Source organism: Aspergillus chevalieri, chromosome 2, assembly GCF_016861735.1.
Source record: "Aspergillus chevalieri M1 DNA, chromosome 2, nearly complete sequence".
Taxonomy (NCBI): Eukaryota; Fungi; Ascomycota; class Eurotiomycetes; order Eurotiales; family Aspergillaceae; genus Aspergillus; species Aspergillus chevalieri.
The window spans coordinates 3,805,098-3,821,965 of NC_057363.1; the positions used below are offsets into that span (position 1 = coordinate 3,805,098).

Sequence of the window (16,868 nt, forward strand, 5' to 3'; positions counted from 1 at the left end):
CAGAACCAAACAAACATACGGATCACCTTGACTAGAATGATAGATCCATTCTCGAAGACAGATGAATGACAATCGTACATAGCTCTAGTGCCTGAACTACTACCCCGTAAATGCACAATAGTCACGTATCAGTAGAGTCCTTGGTCTACTATTGCCCGCACGGTCCCGCGCGCTGGTCTCATCCTCTTTCCGTCCCTCGTCTGTCTCTTTCGCTCTCTCCCTCTCCTCTCTTCCTCCATCCCCTCTCTCTACTCTATACTCTCTCTTCTTCTTTTCATCTCTATCTTCTCATCTTCTCTTTATCTCTTGTGTGTCTTTCTCTATCTTTCTCTATTTTGTTTTTTAATTGTTTAATTTCCCCTCCCCCCCTCCTCTGTCGCAGCGAGTCGCTTCGTCCCGTTGTGAATCGGACAGGCTGCCTCGATCTGTTTCTCTCTCTCTCTCTCTCTCTCTCTCTATTTCTTCTTCTTCTTCTAATAATCTCGACGATTCTCATTTGTCTGTCACTCATTTTTTTGTTTCTCTCTTGTTTAATACTACTGATATCACCTGCATGGCGTACGCGCTGCCCTTACTTGCCGCTCCGTTCAGCTCGTAAGCGCCTCGGCTTTCTCGCCAAATCACTGCGACGACGACTTCCAACCGATTCCTGCGTCTGTCTTCCGCCTCGCTGAATTGTCCGTGGTTGGCCTGTACGCACTGCCTCCCACCTTACGGCCACAACGTGTTTTGCTGTTGTTGTCGTTGTTATTTGCGTTTGCGCTGCTGTCGTGGATCTCGCCTCCCCCAGACCGGAAGAGCCCCTGTTAACGACTGATCTCTCTCCGTCCTTTTGTCTCCCTTAACCCGCAGCTTATTACGGTTTCAGTTCTCCGTTCTTATTTATCTGCCTCGTGGCTGCGACTTGCGCTTCCTTTACGATCTTTTTCTTCACTTCCCCACTCGGTGTTTCCCGTGTCTTTATCGTGGGCCGACACCGACAGAAAAAATCGCAACCACTTCGACCTCGTTTTTAGCGGACCGGTTTCGCCCCCCAACGGTAGCTATTTTTAAGCTTGTTTTTACTGTCGCACATACAACCCCAGACGCATCTCACCCACCTCTGGTCGCTGGACGGCTCGTTACAACATTACCCGCTGAGGAAACCCGGTACACGAGGACCCTTGGATCGCGAATCGACACAGGTCGGATGATGACCGTGGTTTGAAAAGTGGAAACAAAGAATACGACTACGAACATCGAGGCGACGACTGTGCGGGAAACTTTCCCTCTCCAACGGCGGCTGTAATCCTCGACCACAGGGGATCACGGACCGTTTGACGGTACAGAACTTGTCTGAAGATGAGCACGTCTTTGTACGGTAATGGTGCGGAGGATGGATCTCCAACGGGGGGTGGTTTCGCCATGAATGACCCTTTTGTGTCTAACCCAGCGGAGGGCACCGGTCCTCGCGAATCGCATCGCTATTCATCGTTCGACACCCAGCTGTATAGCCTGAATGCTGCGTCGCCAGCACAGGCCAAGCGAGCCCTCGAGGCTCACCTGGCGGAAACGGAGCGCAGGCTCGAGGAGGCGTCCAAACTGGGAACCGCCCTCATCGAACAGCAACGGGAGCTCGAGGACAAGTTGAAAGAGGTGGAACAGCATGATGAAGGAGAGATCGGACCGGACTTGCGCCGCAAGCTCGCGGATTTGGAAAGAGAATACAATGAAATTGGACGGGAGTCAGCGCGGGCCTTCCTGGGTCCTAAGCGCATGGGTGCTGACGGCCATTTGGGAACTCCCTCTGCAGACTCAAAGGTACTGACCGCTTTCCATGCGCACGCTGAGAGGTCTACTCGAATCGCTAATCATTACTCTTGTTTTTATAGTCGCCGCTCACTGCCACCATGTTTGCCGACCAAGCTACAAATTCGCCCAGTAAAGTCAGTGTCCCTTCACGAAAGCAGCGCAACCAGCCATCCAATCGCGTACATGATATCGAGTTCGCGACAGAGATTTCGACCTCGCTTCTGGCACAAGTTCGACAGCTGCAGGCTTTGCTCGCTGAGCGTGAGGATGCCCTCAAGACCATCAACCTGGAGAAATCACGCCTTGAACTGGAGGCTGAGGGTTATGCCCAACGCATTCGCGCACTGGATGAGAGTGAGGAGCGCTACAAAGACGAAAACTGGGCCCTTGAAACACGAACGCAGGAGCTCATGGCCACAATTCGGGAAGCAGCTGATCGCGAGACCAAGCTGAACAGCAATCTGAGCGCCCTCACCAACGATAAGGGCTTGGTCGAGCGCGAATTAGAGGACATCAAACAGGTCAACGCGAGACTCGTTGAGGACCACATGATGGCCCAGAAAGCCAACGATGCTGAAGTCCACCAACTGCGCCGGAACCTCACTTCTGGTGACGCTGAACGGGTTGCCATGCAACAAAAGCTCGAGGAATTGAACTCGCAGAATGAGGAGCTTGCCAAGGCTGTGGCGATGCGTTTGCGACAACATGAAGAGAACACTCGCCAGATTCCTCAAGACAACGACTCGGACGACCAAGGCAATGAAACGCCCGATAACTCGCCCCCACCGTCCCCGAACAAGTTCACTCCTCGCCACAACCAGCTAGAGACGGAAACCCTGCGGAGCTCCCTGGGTCATGCTCATCGGATGATCCAGAACCTCAAGAGCACCATCCATCGTGAGAAGACCGAAAAGATCGAATTGAAGCGTATGCTCCAAGATGCACGGGACGAGGTGGAGCAGAAACGTCGCGAAGCCGCCACAGCCGGAGGTCCTTCCAACAAACGCCAGAAGACCAAGCCTGAGAATCTCAGAAAGGCCCCACGCCCGGACCTGCTTGGTGCTGGAAGAAAGGGCAAGACGGAGATCGAAGAGGTCCAGGAATCCGATTGGGAAGACAAGAGCACCAGTTCCAGTCCACCTCACAAGACTCCACCCGGACCTGGCCGCACCCATCCTGCTGAACGATCGTCCGATGAACCTAGCGACTACCAAACCGCGACTGAGGCCTACGACTCATTCGATACTGCCAACGAGCGGGAGACGACAACTGAGAGCGAAGCTTTCCAGACTGGCGTTGAGAGCATGGCCGACAGCTCTGGCTCCGACACCGAGGAACTCACTGAGACCGAGGAGACGGTCCGCCGCACCCCACGTAGTCGTGGTGGTCGCATGTCTTCGCTGATGATGGGCAAGACCCGGGACCGCTCTCCCTACCACAGCACTGCTTCGACGTCGACCAGTGAAGACGAAGATGCCGGATTCTCCTCGCCGACTCAAAACCATACTCCTCGACACCGCCTTCGTATGAAGAGAAGTATGGTACGGAAAGTTAGACCATCTGGTGAGGCGCCTATGGCCTTCAACAGCCGACCCTCGAGCGCCCGGAATTCCCCCGCGACAAGCTTTGTACAAGAGGAGCCAGCGGCTCCCGAAGGACAGAGTCTCTTTGCGGAGCTGGCTGAGCTGGATGGTGACGAGAGCGAGGAGACCGTGGATGCCAACTTCGGACAATCAGCCTCTTTCGATGCTACTTCTCAGGCTTCCACTCCTCATATGGCCCCTGCTCCCGACTCGCGGAGACCATCTGAAGCCGCCCTGGATGCACCAGCCAAGCCGACTATGGTTGACTCTGGGGTGATGACCGACCCCTGGGAACCGACACCCGCTGAGGCTGGCACGGCTTCTGTGGCGGCCGGTGCTGGTGCCGTTGGTGGCGCTGCTCTTGGAAGTGCTGCAACTGCTGCGGATTCCGAGACGACAGGGAAGTCCAAGGAGATTCCGGCAATGGCCAGCTCTGCAACGCAAGGAACTCTTGAAGCAGATGGTGAACAAACCTCGACGAACGTGCAAATGTCAGACGAGCATGCTACTGAGGCAGACGAATTAGAGAGAGGCGTCTCTGCTTCCGAGCCTCCTCAGCTGGAGCTCTCTTCGATCTCTACTCAAGAGACTGCGCCAGTGTCACCGGCCTTCCCTGAATTGAGCACTTCATATATCGTTGGAGGTACGATGGACCCTGTCGAGCCACCCGCGCCGGAACTCCCAGAGATGCTTGTGTCATCGATCTACTCGCAGTCCACGGAGCCTATCCAACCACTTGCGCCTGCAATGCCAGAAATGCTTGTGTCGTCGATCTACTCCCAATCCACAGAGCCTATTGTTGCTAGACTACCTGAGCCTGAGGTCTATGTGCCGGAAATGGTATTCTCGTCAGTCTTTTCGGCAGCCACTGAGCCTGTTGTGGCAACTCTTCCCGAGCCCGAGCCACCGGTTTCCCTTGCGGACCGTGGTACAGGGACGGATCTTCCCGAATTAGCGGTATCATCCGTCATGTCGGAACAGACCGAGCCGATCCCGGCTAAGCTTCCCGAACCAGAGCCGGCACCGGTGCCTGTCCCAGTTCCTATTGAAACAACTGCCAACCATGGCACTGCTGAATTGGCTGTTTCCCCTATTAGCTCCGAGTGTACTGAGCCGAAGATGCCCACCAATCGTGACGTCCCCGCGCTCGTGATCCCCGAGTTGTCATTCTCCACCATCCGTTCTGTGGAGACAAGCCCTGTCGAGTTCCTGTCAAACGGAACCGGCGCTCCCGCACCCATCGTGTTGGATGAGGAGAATGTGCCCCCAGTTGAATCACGATATGTCTCTTCTGGTGTCATGGCTTCTGAGGATGACAAGCCTGGAAATGCTGCCAAGGCCACCGGCGAGCAGGCACGGCCGCTGAGCGCAATCTCTGGCAATGCTACACGCACTCACCGACGGACGAAGTCGAACCTGGCAGACCAAGGTGCTCAAACAATTCTGTCATCCAAGCAGATCGATCAGCTGCTCATGGACCGGGTCTCGACCCGCCCATTGTCGCCTCCTGACAGTGATCGTACGAAGGAGTTGGGAGTCTCGCCTTTTGCGACTCCCAAAGCAAAGACACGCCCTACCCACCGCCCATCGGCAACTTCCTTGCCAAGTGGATTCCGGCGACCTGACAGCTCTGCTAGTCACGTCTCCAGCACTCACAGCCACCCGCCTCTGCCTGCAGATCACCGGGAAGCCATCTTGGCTGCCGAGAAGTCGGAGCAACGCCCGGTGTCCCCCAGTGTTATGGGCCCGCCTCTTGCTCCTGCCTCCGCCTATCGCTATCACGGTACCCCGTACCAGCGTCCTCGCACTCCCAACGAGCAAGGTGTCCAGGCCAGCTCTTCCCGGGCGACTTCTTCACGGTCGAAATTGAGGCGCGAAAGCCAAGGCCAAGTATCGCGGAGATCATCCGTTTCTTCGTTTGCTTCGGAGATCGAAGAGCGCTTCAACATGTACCCCAATGGTGGTGGTGCTATGCCTCATGGCTATGCAGAGGGCACCGATCCTCGCATGATCCAAGCGATCACGCAGACGATGATTGGTGAATTCCTTTGGAAATACACGCGTAAGAACATCTCTGGCGAGATGTCGAGTACCAGACACCGTCGTTACTTCTGGGTCCACCCCTACACACGTACTTTGTACTGGAGTGAGTCGGACCCGCAGCACGCTGGTAAGAGTGAACTCCGCACAAAGAGTGTCCCTATCGAAGCTGTGCGAGTCGTTGCCGATGACAACCCCTATCCACCGGGTCTCCACTGCCGGAGCTTGGAGGTCGTCAGTCCTGGTCGTCGTGTGAGGTTCACCGCTACCACGAGCCAGAGGCACGAGACTTGGTTTAACGCGCTGTCGTACCTGTTACTCCGCAACTCGGATGAGAATAGCGAGGAGCCAGAAAACAGCATCACGCTGGAAGACATTGACGAATTCAACCCCGGTTTCCGGGCCAGCTCGCACCAAACTCAGCGCATGTCGTTCTCTTCGTCGCAAAGCCGGACGCTACGCAACAACCCTCCACCCAAGCAACGGGCGGCGTCCGCCATGTCGATGCGACAGGCCACAACACCCGGCCGGGAGTCCCCAGCATTGAGTGCGCATTCCCAGAACTCACCGTTTCTGGTGCCAGACCAAAGTCGACAGGGCTCTTCCTCTCGGCTCAGCACGATCTTGAACACGACGATCAAGGGGTCTTTCGGCCGTAAGGGACGCCATGGGTATTCGAGCTCGAGCGTCCATGATGGAAGCGTTAATGAACATGTTCATGAGCATCCGAGCATTGACGACTTGAGGCAGACGATTGAGAGGGAAGATCGTGAGATGGACGGTCTTGAGAACGTCCGCGCATGCTGTGATGGTGAGTTCTATTCTTTCTCTTCGATTTTGGTCAGCTGAAACTCATAATCCTAGGCAAACACGATGTCAGCTCTCTCTCTCGGACAAGCAAATATAGCCCTCGCGTTAACCGGATCCATTCGCATCATTGATTCGACTTCGCGACTGCGCCATGTATTGAAAAGTTTCTCAACGAGTCTCCTTTGTGTATGTGTGTGCATCTTTTGGTCCATGCATCATCGCTTCCATTCACCTTGCACTTGATACATTGCGGATTTGCAGCGGATTTCCAACTTCACCAGCGCGATTAGCATCTTGTTCTGCGATCGATTTTGTTTTATTCTGCTTTTGCTTTCACCGCTTGGGTGACCGATCATCCACCCCGGCACTGGCACTCTCAAAACTACGCCACACTGCATTATTTTTAATCGCGACGGAAATCCATCCGTCATCCATTGACCTTCCTTCATTTTTTTTTTTCTTTTGAGTGCCTGGTTTCTTTTCTCGACAGCACTTGTCATTCATTCTTTTCCTTCGAAAACCTACCGCATGACTTATTAGACTCATTTCGTTTCCTTTTCCTATGTTAATCGATACATTACACTACACATTGCCAGCTTGACTTGAACTTGACACATCTTCACTCTTGCTTAACTCTTGAGACTGGTCTTGCATTTCGTTCACTTTCATTTGGAATTTTCTTTTTTTATATTTTATTTATCTCGTTTTTTTTTTTATAAAATCGCGAGTCATCTTGCTTGCAATTTTGTGACTCTTGTGCACTGTGTACTGCGTTCTGTGACAGAGCAGAAATTTGTAATGACAGTCAGACTGGTTGATTCGATTGATGTGACTAGGTGGTGGCTTGCGGATGCTAAGCTATTTGGCAAGTTGAAAGAGAGAGTGAATATACAGATAATGGAGCAATCGATAAATATTTCAGGATATTCGTTTGTATGCACCGTAAGCTATTTCTGCGTTTAGATAAACCACCCAATGCAATAACAGCGGTCAGATCACACTTTCTTGATATTCCATTCCTCGATAGTATGGCGTAGAATACTAGGTCTAACCCCCAATGTTGCCAGACGTTCATCTCTATGGTAGGCACTCCGGACCCTGCGATGTTCAGCGACTGTCTGCGGAACCAAAAACGATGAGAATCAATATGTACTTATATTTGTTTGAGTTTGCATCTTTCATACGTTGAATCATCCATACAGCTCTTCCTTTCGCTAAATCGAGCTATTATCGGACGATGGATTCGGCTGGAGCACCGCCATTTCCTGCTCGCGCTCTGGTTGAAGTATCAGTTGTAGCCCTTGTAGTCCGGTAAGAGAAAAAGAAAGAAAAGGGAGGGGGGGGTGTTAAACGGCACATGCCCGAGGCATAAAATATCTTGGTTTTGTTAATAATATATCGACATGGAGAGAGTGGGAAAAATACCAATAGATATGTGATATAAACCCTCTTGAAGTGAAGAACTCCACAGCACGAGCCTTGAAAAAGCCACATGTATTCGCAGGCTATCGAGTGGAGAATAAACAAAGGTTCTATATAAGACAATCACCTCAAAGCAGCTAGCTCTTTTTCGACATTATTCAGTTTCTTCTCCATAGCCTCATAACGTTCAATTTTCAGGCCCTTGATTGTCGTCTCCCATTGGTTCAATTTTGCCTGAATCTCCTTATACTCAAGGATATCCTCCGTCACCAGTTTAGCGTTCCGTATACTCTGGAACGTCTTTTCCAGGTTATGCGATTATTTCTGGAGCTCCTTGTACTTGGAGGCGTTCTCGCCATTATGTCCGTCGGTTTCGGATTCAGTTCCTTGATGGTTTCTCCCATTCACCCGTCTTCGCCTCAACTTCCTCGTATTTCAAAGCTGTTTGTTTGATTTCCTCTTTTGTCGCGCGGGGCTCGCTTCCCTATGAGAGTCCAGTATCTGTGCCATGAACGCATTTAGCCTGAAGAAGTGTTATAGACATACCAGAAGAAGCTGACGAAAGAGCGCCGGGGTCAAGTATACCCCGACACGGTTGAAATCAATGGCGATTGTAGGGTCATCGGAGACGGCGTTGGCCTTGTATTCATTATCAGCCTATCCTTCTTTGCGATTTGAGAACGGTAGAATATACATACCTCTTTGACTATTCGGATCGTCTGAAGACGGCAATCACGCCGTGCTTTCTTGTAATGTAACTTTGATATCAAGGCTTTCGGACTCTGCGCATCATGGATGCAGTCGACGCAAGGATGCCTGCGTCAGCACCAAGCTGCAAACTCTCCATATAGTAATCTCCGTATTTCACCTCAAAATCGGAGAGATTGTAATTGCATCGAGCCCTGCGAGTATCGGCCAGAGCATCCAGCGAGAACCGGAGTCCGTCGATGTAGATAGTCCCCGTACGGCTTGAGGATCGAATAACGTTAGATGCTTTCATATCCTGTATCGTATTAGTCCAGGTGTCTGGATCAAGCGTAGAGGAAGAAATTCGCACCCTTATTATCCAAAGCATCTCTATTATACTTCCCACTCACAGTCACACCCAAAACCTGTCCACTGAGTCCCACCTTGCCTGAGATACCCATGTGCTCCGACCGTGCATCCTCGCTTGACATAGTAGCCTTATGAAACCTCGACGCAGCTCCGACTTTCTTCCGAAACTTGATGTTCTCTTCGAGCGTCTTGTCTGATATAGCTCGCTCAACGGTGAACGGCGCATGTGCTTCTTCTCCCTGCAGCGTGGATGTTTGGCAGCCGGCGCTGAGAGTGGCTAGTGGCTATCTGGTGGTGCTGGCTGGCCATGGGAAGGAGGTTTGGAGTAGCGAGAGAGAGGTAGGGTTGTGTGGGGTCCTCGGGGAAGTGGTCTGCCATGGGGGGCTTCGTAGTTGGGGGCATTGTTTTGTGGCTTAGTACCTGCTTTATTGAATGAACTTCTGTCAGTTGAACGGGATTGGCGTCCTTATGTATTTGTCGCCATAGTGGGGACGACTTGTCGACTAGTCACCTGACTATCCATATCGGAATATGTTGTTGTCACAATCAGAGGATCAAGTAATGATTTTGAAATAGATATCTTAACAAGCGAATACGCAAAAGCTATAAAAACAATACTAAGCTTCGTATTCTTTTCCAGCCTCTTCGTCTAAGGCACCTCTCACCTATGGCTATTCTTGAACTCATGCGGGTCATCCTCCCCGGTCCCATTCTCCTATTCAGCCATGCCGTTCTCCATCAAAGATTCAACAACAGCTTGGGACCGGACAAATCTGACATCGCATTCACAACTCTCAGGAGACGAGAGTTGCGGTCGTGTAGCACGATTGTGTAGTCGAATTTCTCTCTTGCTAATCGCGTAGCGGGGTGGGAATTCAGGAAGCAGGTCCGTTGTAAAGCTTTGCGATTGACTGTTCCCAGATAAGCATAGAAAAAGGTTGGGATGTTAAGGATCAACCCTGGCAAAAACGGCACGGCGGCTGTTACACAATACCAAGCCATTCCAGAGAACTTTGGTCATATCAGAGATAAGAAGATAGAAAGATGAGACAGTATTTTCAGAACTCAAGGTAGTTGGATGATATTCACTCCATGTTGAGTACTGCTACCTGAGTAGCTGGATCGGAAAATGTCGTCTTCGTATACGGGGTAGCATCGAGACTCAGAATGTTGTACACGGTGGAACTAGGCAGCTGTTTGTACGTTATATATATCGAACGTTTGCTTTCAAATCAACATTCTGTTTCGCTTTCGCATATTCAACTAATTCCAAAGTCATAAAGTAGCCATTTTATCAATCAGATGCTGCTTATCTACAATGCCGTCAGCACCGGACGACAATGTCACTGAAATAATGCAGGAATACCAGCCGTACCGTGCAAGAGATCGCTGCTGACTTCTTCGTTTGGTTTATCAGCAAGCAATGCATCGCCACGATATCAACAGGATCAGCAACAATCCCTGACGAAACGATGTCTCGACAGTGTCCATTACTGGGCAGAGCGCCAAAGTCCCAAAGCCCCGGTTAAAGCCTCCCCTAAATCCAGTTAAAGCTGAAACAGGCTTTTAATTAACTCCCGCTAAGCCGTCAACGCGTGGCCGGCGGTGGAGACTCGGCGGTATGATTTGTGGGTTCTCCTTTTTCCGCCTCAGTATTTAAAACTAACTCTTTTAAGCCTCACGAACGCGCATTTAGTGCCAATCGTCGTTCCTTAATCTGACTTACCCACTGTTGACGCTTTTCAGTGGCCGTTCCGCTTTCTTGATTGCCTCCCGTCCCGTCACGCCTTGGCTGTTCCGCCCTCACCTTTTCTCTCGCCCCTCGCCTCCACGCTCTATGATTCTCCGTGGTCCTCTCCACTTTCACGATTTCCGTTCTCTTTCTTCTCCTTATCGCATGAATTCGTCAGTACCCTGATTTCGACCCCGGCACATGTACCACTGCGTTGGCGGACTGTCTTGATTTTGCGACGTCCGAAAACACCTCCGGTCATTGAATCCGGACCCGTTGCATCATGCGATGCGGACTACGATTACTATGCTGCGGTTTACTAGTCATCTTCGTCCCGCTATACCTCCTCGAGCGGCATCTTCACGATCTGTATAATCAGTATCACGCTGGAGATTATGTGGTTGATTGGTGGAAATACAAACAACCCAGCTACAAGGATGTGGCTGCGCAGACGACTCCCGGGGATAAGGTGATTGTCATGGCCAAGTTGGAAGAGGAACAGACGAACTGGGTGGAGGAAGAATTGCCGGAGTAAGTGTTTCGCAAACTCCATCCATCGCACTTGCAAAAATATAATAACGCGATTTTTCAAAATAGCTGGCAACGTGCGATCTACATTGTGAACCCCTCGAGCACCGATGAAGACATACTCACAACACCCGTGAACAAGGGCCACGAGTCCATGGCCTATCTAACCTACGTGATCGACCACTACGACAAACTTCCCTCGACCATCGCCTTCCTCCATTCCCATCGCTCCGGTTTCCTAATGGCATGGCACGTGGATGCGCCACTCCACGACAACGTCGCCGCCATGCGCGCCCTCCAAACCCCTTTCGTCCAACAAAACGGCTATGTCAACCTCCGCTGCAACTGGAACCCGGGTTGTAAGGAAAATCACCGCCACAACAAGCACATCACGGAAGAAGTGTGGACGGAGGTCTTTGCGGGAACGAGCACCCCTCCGCTGAACGCTAGCGAGTCGGCCAGCATTGCGACTGATTTGCGATTTGGCCAGGATCAGAAATACATGCTGATGCCGCAATTCGTCGGTACTGCTTGTTGCGCGCAGTTCGCTGTGTCAAGAGATCAGGTGCACAAGCGTCCGAGGGAGGATTATGTCAAGATCCGGCAATGGATTATTGATACGGATAAGTCCGATGCTGTTAGTGGACGTGTTATGGAGTTTTTGTGGCATGTTATTTTTGGCATGGAGTCGGTTTAGTAAGTTATTCCTTGCATGTTATACGACGGCCAGGTCTCTAACAATCGACAGTTGCCCCGACGAGGAACTCTGCTACTGCCAAGTCTACGGACAATGTTAGGCGGCCCCTTTATTGCAGCATGATGTATCATATTGTCACTGCCTGTTGTCTCTTTTTCTCGTCATTATTTTCACATTGGGATATTATATTGGATAGGCGTTGAAGAAGGATCTATATTTTATCTCTTTTGTCATACATACACCGGATACCCGCCACTGCGCCTTGTACATTTACGCTCTCTTCTATCAGACCCTAGTGCGTTTCTCTGAGAGCAGTTTCGGATATAGTCAATCATATACATATTATGCGGATATAGGATCTTGTTATATTGATATAATACAGGGAAACTTTGCAGCTAGATACTCCCCTTTCAGACCGTCCCAGAGGTGCAACTTTGCCGTCAGGCCGTAGTGCGTCCCAGAATAACTTTCATATCCTCTTCAATGGCAGATTGCAGATGGGTTTCATCGAACTCAGGCTTCCAGCCCAGCTCTCGCGCTAGATCAGACCTTGCTCTGGCGCTGTATCGCAAAAAATTCGTCAGAATACGAGCCTCGTCTCGCCATCAAGCAATGAAAAAAAAAAAAAAAACCACTTACTTCGAAGCAAATACAGTCTCCGTAAAGACCGGATTCCCACCCAACCACTTCCCAGCCGCATCCTCCAACGAAACATACCTCACCTCCTCACTCTCCAAGATCCCGAGCGCACGTCCAACCCTCCCAATCCCCTCCGCAATATCCACCCACCGATGCTCTCCAGCAATAGTAAAATAAACCCCCCTCTCCCCAGCGGGCATATTCTCCCCAGCCAAAACTCTCCCAACAAACAACTCATATAACCGCCCCAAATCAGCAACATGCACATTCCCCCACCGCTGGCGCCCATCACCGACGACCTCCGCGCGACCCGCCTGCAAAGCTCCGCGGATCATAGCGGGGATCTGAATGGACTGTTTGTTGAACAGGCCCGTGCCGATGCCGTAAATCAGCGGAGACATGAGGATGTACGTGGGGACGTTTAGGGCACGGCTTTTTTCGACAATGGCGACATCGCTGCGGCGGACGGGGAGGTTTTCGGTTGACTGGCGGGACTTGAGGTAGGCGTAGATATTTTCGGTTTTGTCAGAGAAGATGCGATCTTCATTTTCAATATAAGAGCCTGTGATGGGGCGGTCGGCCATGCTGCCTGTTCCTGCGGTCTGTGGCGCGTTAGAGGATGTCTGTCTCGCTCGTGAGCAATACATACATGTATGAAGAAGACATCCCTCCCTGTATCTCTCTTCCTAGCGCCTAAGCCTGCAATCATCGCCTGAATTGTCTCTGTATGCAGAGTCGACGCGGTATGAATGACCACTGCCCCCAGGTGAGATCATCTGTTACCCACACCCAGCTTCTTAGCTTGTAGAAGTCATTTTCTTACTATCATAATCTTTCGCAAATCTCTCCATTTGAGCAATATCGTCCAGGCCGTTGCATAGCAAAGCTTTGACATCTGCCTTCTCAAGGACCTGCATCTGCTCTTGTTTGCGGACCAAAGCGGTGATCTCGATGCCGTTCTTGATGGTTGAGTTTTGGGAGGTTATCAGAGCTGTGAGGACAGATCCTCCACTGGTTTTGTATCAGTATGGGTTCGTTCTTGGTTTGGATGAGTGGCATACATGTAGCCGGTGGCTCCGGTGAAGAGTACCTTAACTTGAGCCATGATCTCCGGAATTGAGGAAATATGGGTAATTAAAACACTCTAGAGAATTGAAAATTAATAGTCAATTGATTCCTGGCTTCATATATTTTCAATATCTCATGTTTTGATTTTTAAGCATGAACTTTTTGTCAGCACTTAATGGAATATGTATTCCGTGACATCGTACACTTCTGGGAACTTCTAGTTACAACCGCAACAATTAGTTAATAATTAAGTCAATAAATAAGCAGATATTATAGAAATATCCTCAATACAAATATTCCACTGCCCCTGAGTCCTCTTTTGAATCATTGCCATCATTCGATTCAATTCAATTCCCACGTCTGAACAACCATGTCCCACCTGACCTACTACAACTACGACGGCGTCGGAAAGCGCAATCGCGCACAATACAAGTACAGTCAACCCGTTCGTATAGGCGATCGCATCGAGTGTTCTGGACAAGGTCAGTACAATCCAGCCTGTACAGTATATGCCCTCTGACTAATGACCGAACAGGTGGATGGGATCCCGCCACTGGCGTATATTCATCGTGAAATCAACGCTCAGATCGATCAAGCCTTTGTCGATGTGGAATTGAACCTCAAGGATGCCGGGGGAATGGGCTGGGAGCAGGTGTTTCGGGTTAATTTTTACCATGTCCGTTGAATAATGAGGCGTTGGAAGCTATGATTCGAAATTTTAAGATATATGCCTAATCATCAGCCTCTGGACTGTTGTTGGGGTGCCGCCTTTGGGCGAAGATGATATACGTATGGAGATTGAGGTTGTTGCTCATGATCCTTAATAGATTGTTATTGTAGGAGGCTTGCGTCTTTTTTTCTTTATTCAATGTCATTACTCGTCACGATAAAATCCTGAAAATACGTTGCTCATTATAGCAAAGCCAAAACCCAGCCATTACGCCTTCTTCTCGAAGTACTCTTCGACTCGATCAACGAGATCCGCCTTCTTTCCGGCAGTAGAGCGGCCATGGTTGGTGAGAAATTCCTTGAGGATGGGTAGGGTGAGCTACACCAATAGCGCGTTAGTAACAAGGCCCGAGAGAGTTATGCAGAGACGGAAGCGCACCTTAGCTATTGTTCCTTTCTCATAATGCTTCAGGACTTCATCCTCAGAGCCCTTGGGCCCAGCATCTACCTTCGCTCTCTTCGTCGCGTGGCCATCTTCCGCCGCCTTTGCGCCTCGCTTGACGAAGGTTGTTTTGGCGGAGAAAGCGGCAGCTAGGTCTGCGTATTCCTTCTCCCATGCTTCAATGTAATCACCAGCGCGCTGGGAGAGATAGTGTTAGCCCACTAAATCTGGTATGGTATCTATAAAACGCTCACAGGTCACTGCTTACCTTGTTTATCTGTTTGGTTTTTGGTTTTGTTTTGTCTTCAGGCTTGTCGGGCAGGTCTTCATCCAGCGCAAGTGCTTGTAGGATGCGATAGTGCCATTGGAGAGCTGGTCTAAGTCAGTATATTGCCACAATGCATGAGAAGCCACTACGCGTTGGATACTCACATGGGTTGGGATATTTGAGGGGCTCATAGACTGCCTTCGGGAGCTGCAACTGCTGGATGACAACACGCATCTTGTCAATCAGCGACTCTGGCGCAGGCTGCATAGTCGTCTCTGGGTTCTGTCGAACGTCATCTGCGTAAGGAATAGGGATAATCCACATTCCTGGTGGGAACTTTTGCACGTCGCTCTCATCTAGCTTTTCCTCGCCAGCCATCATCGCACCGAGAACGGGCGCTGCATTCTTTCGAGGAATGAACCAGACAAGCGCAACCTTCTTATCCCGGAGAAGCTTCTGGTGCAAAGCAGAGAAGACTCGTGTCGAGCCTACAAAGTCTTCTTCCGACGGGTAGATAAATGTCGGGTGCTTCACGTTGGCCCAGAAGGGCAGCGCTGAAAGAGGTTTGAAGCCGATAATACGGATGACCGGGTCACCAAAGTTCCGCAGTGTCAGCTGCTCTTCAGGTGTGAACGTGACCTGCTCGCCTCCGAATTTGTATGCCTTGCGGATTTCTTGCTTCTCGACCGTGCGTGCAGTATCATCTGCAATCCGAGTCGAGATTCCCTGGGCAATCTGAGGCTCTTCGCCCCCGAGCCAAACATAGCAGCTTCTGTGCGGTTCTTGGCGTTTGAAGAGCAAATAGCCGTTCACGGAGATTTTAAAGCCAGGTCCGATTTCGAAGGGAATATTTGAGAAAGCTGAACGGCGAGGAACCGACCTAGAGTTGATACTCGACAGAAGAGAGTTGAGAAGCGTGATCCCGTCTGCCCCTGCCATACTGGTTTTCGTGTCGGATTTAAGGTAAGCAGGAGCTTCTGGGTCCGTAGGAGAAGTCCTGTAGATGATATCCTGGGGAGAGTGAGTGCAATATCATCGCAGGCGATCAGGCATTCTTACGTCATAGAATTTGGAACCGTCGAACTCTTGCTCCGAAGGAGAAATTGGAAAGAGTTCAATGGTTACCCCGAGGTCGTACAAGTCCTTTGCACGGACCGTCGCAGCAGACCGCAGAGACTTGTTGTTGCTATGGGGATTGTCATTGTCCGTCACTATGAACAACCGTCTAGATAGAAGGTTAGGGGCCTTGGAGGTGAAGATCTGGTTTGCACAGAACAATACGTTGGCCATAGATACCTGCTCCGTGGAAGGTGCAAGGATATCTCTAGCTTCATCTTCACCCTCAGCAAGTGCTCGTAGATCCTTGACTTCCCGCGCTGATGGGACGTCTAGATCCGTGAAAAGGTAGCAGTGTGGGTATGAGAGACCTCCCCGGCTGTTCTCATCCTCATCATAGAACTTAGACGCCTGCGTTCCGTACAACAAGACTCCTATCATATCATGTGGGTTGGAGATAATACGCTGCTGCATCAAGTGGTACGCACATTTCAGGGCTGCGGTCGTGGGTGATTCCTCGGTGGACTGCTTGGGGTCTGAAGAGGAACGGGGCGTAAGCATTGAGTCGCTGACTTCGATCGCGAATAGAACGGCATCTTTTACGGATTTGTGCGCCTAGTGCAGACTATCAGCATTCGACCCCAACCAAGCTGCTGCGAATGGCGTATGCTAACCGACTCATCAATCTCCTCTTCCTCCTCCTCCACATAAATCCCTTCGTCGCGCTTATCGTCAGCCATGTTGCGCTACCAGACGGTGCTCACAGAGACGGATGGTGGTGGTTGACATGGGGATAAACAGCCCCGTATATAAACGCCATGGGGGCTCTGCTGCCTATTTCGTCACGGGACACGCGATGACCGACGCGGCAGAGACACGAACGTCATGTGACCGCGCCAAGACCTGATTACCGTCACTTGTCTCTGATTGGCTGATGGTGCTGCTCCGTCATCAACCCGTTCTGGACTTCATCTTCAGCTTTCCGGCGGTGCCATACCATAAGCTATTATTGATCTTGTTGCCACTGGATTCTCTGGATTTAAAGCTGGTTGAGCCTTTTACTTTTC

The 16,868-nt window shown here is 50.7% G+C and overlaps 5 protein-coding genes across 5 annotated transcripts; 2 read left to right on the plus strand and 3 right to left on the minus strand.

The window, feature by feature from the left end:
- Positions 1–1,341: 1,341 nt before the first annotated feature.
- ACHE_21318S (putative nuclear migration protein (ApsA)) lies at positions 1,342–6,355 on the plus strand (the record flags this gene model as incomplete). Its single annotated transcript, XM_043275387.1, has 3 exons — positions 1,342–1,800; positions 1,872–6,225; positions 6,279–6,355. 3 exons carry the CDS (start codon positions 1,342–1,344, stop codon positions 6,353–6,355), a joined length of 4,890 nt encoding a protein of 1,629 aa, XP_043134382.1.
- A 1,670-nt stretch (positions 6,356–8,025) lies between these two features.
- On the minus strand, positions 8,026–8,570 carry ACHE_21319A (uncharacterized protein; the record flags this gene model as incomplete). Its single annotated transcript, XM_043275389.1, has 4 exons — positions 8,026–8,130; positions 8,193–8,285; positions 8,345–8,462; positions 8,515–8,570. 4 exons carry the CDS (start codon positions 8,568–8,570, stop codon positions 8,026–8,028), a joined length of 372 nt encoding a protein of 123 aa, XP_043134383.1.
- Positions 8,571–10,717: 2,147 nt separating this feature from the next.
- On the plus strand, positions 10,718–11,759 carry ACHE_21320S (DUF3431 domain-containing protein; the record flags this gene model as incomplete). Its single annotated transcript, XM_043275390.1, has 3 exons — positions 10,718–10,965; positions 11,032–11,658; positions 11,711–11,759. 3 exons carry the CDS (start codon positions 10,718–10,720, stop codon positions 11,757–11,759), a joined length of 924 nt encoding a protein of 307 aa, XP_043134384.1.
- Positions 11,760–12,099: 340 nt separating this feature from the next.
- Positions 12,100–13,403, minus strand: ACHE_21321A (uncharacterized protein; the record flags this gene model as incomplete). The annotated part of the gene is made up of 5 exons (XM_043275391.1): positions 12,100–12,220; positions 12,299–12,900; positions 12,948–13,054; positions 13,122–13,309; positions 13,360–13,403. The coding sequence occupies 5 exons, from the start codon at positions 13,401–13,403 to the stop codon at positions 12,100–12,102; spliced, it is 1,062 nt and encodes a 353-aa protein (XP_043134385.1).
- A 900-nt stretch (positions 13,404–14,303) lies between these two features.
- On the minus strand, positions 14,304–16,541 carry akuA (putative DSB repair complex subunit Ku70; the record flags this gene model as incomplete). The annotated part of the gene is made up of 6 exons (XM_043275392.1): positions 14,304–14,414; positions 14,475–14,675; positions 14,746–14,849; positions 14,910–15,756; positions 15,805–16,416; positions 16,476–16,541. The coding sequence occupies 6 exons, from the start codon at positions 16,539–16,541 to the stop codon at positions 14,304–14,306; spliced, it is 1,941 nt and encodes a 646-aa protein (XP_043134386.1).
- Positions 16,542–16,868: the final 327 nt, after the last annotated feature.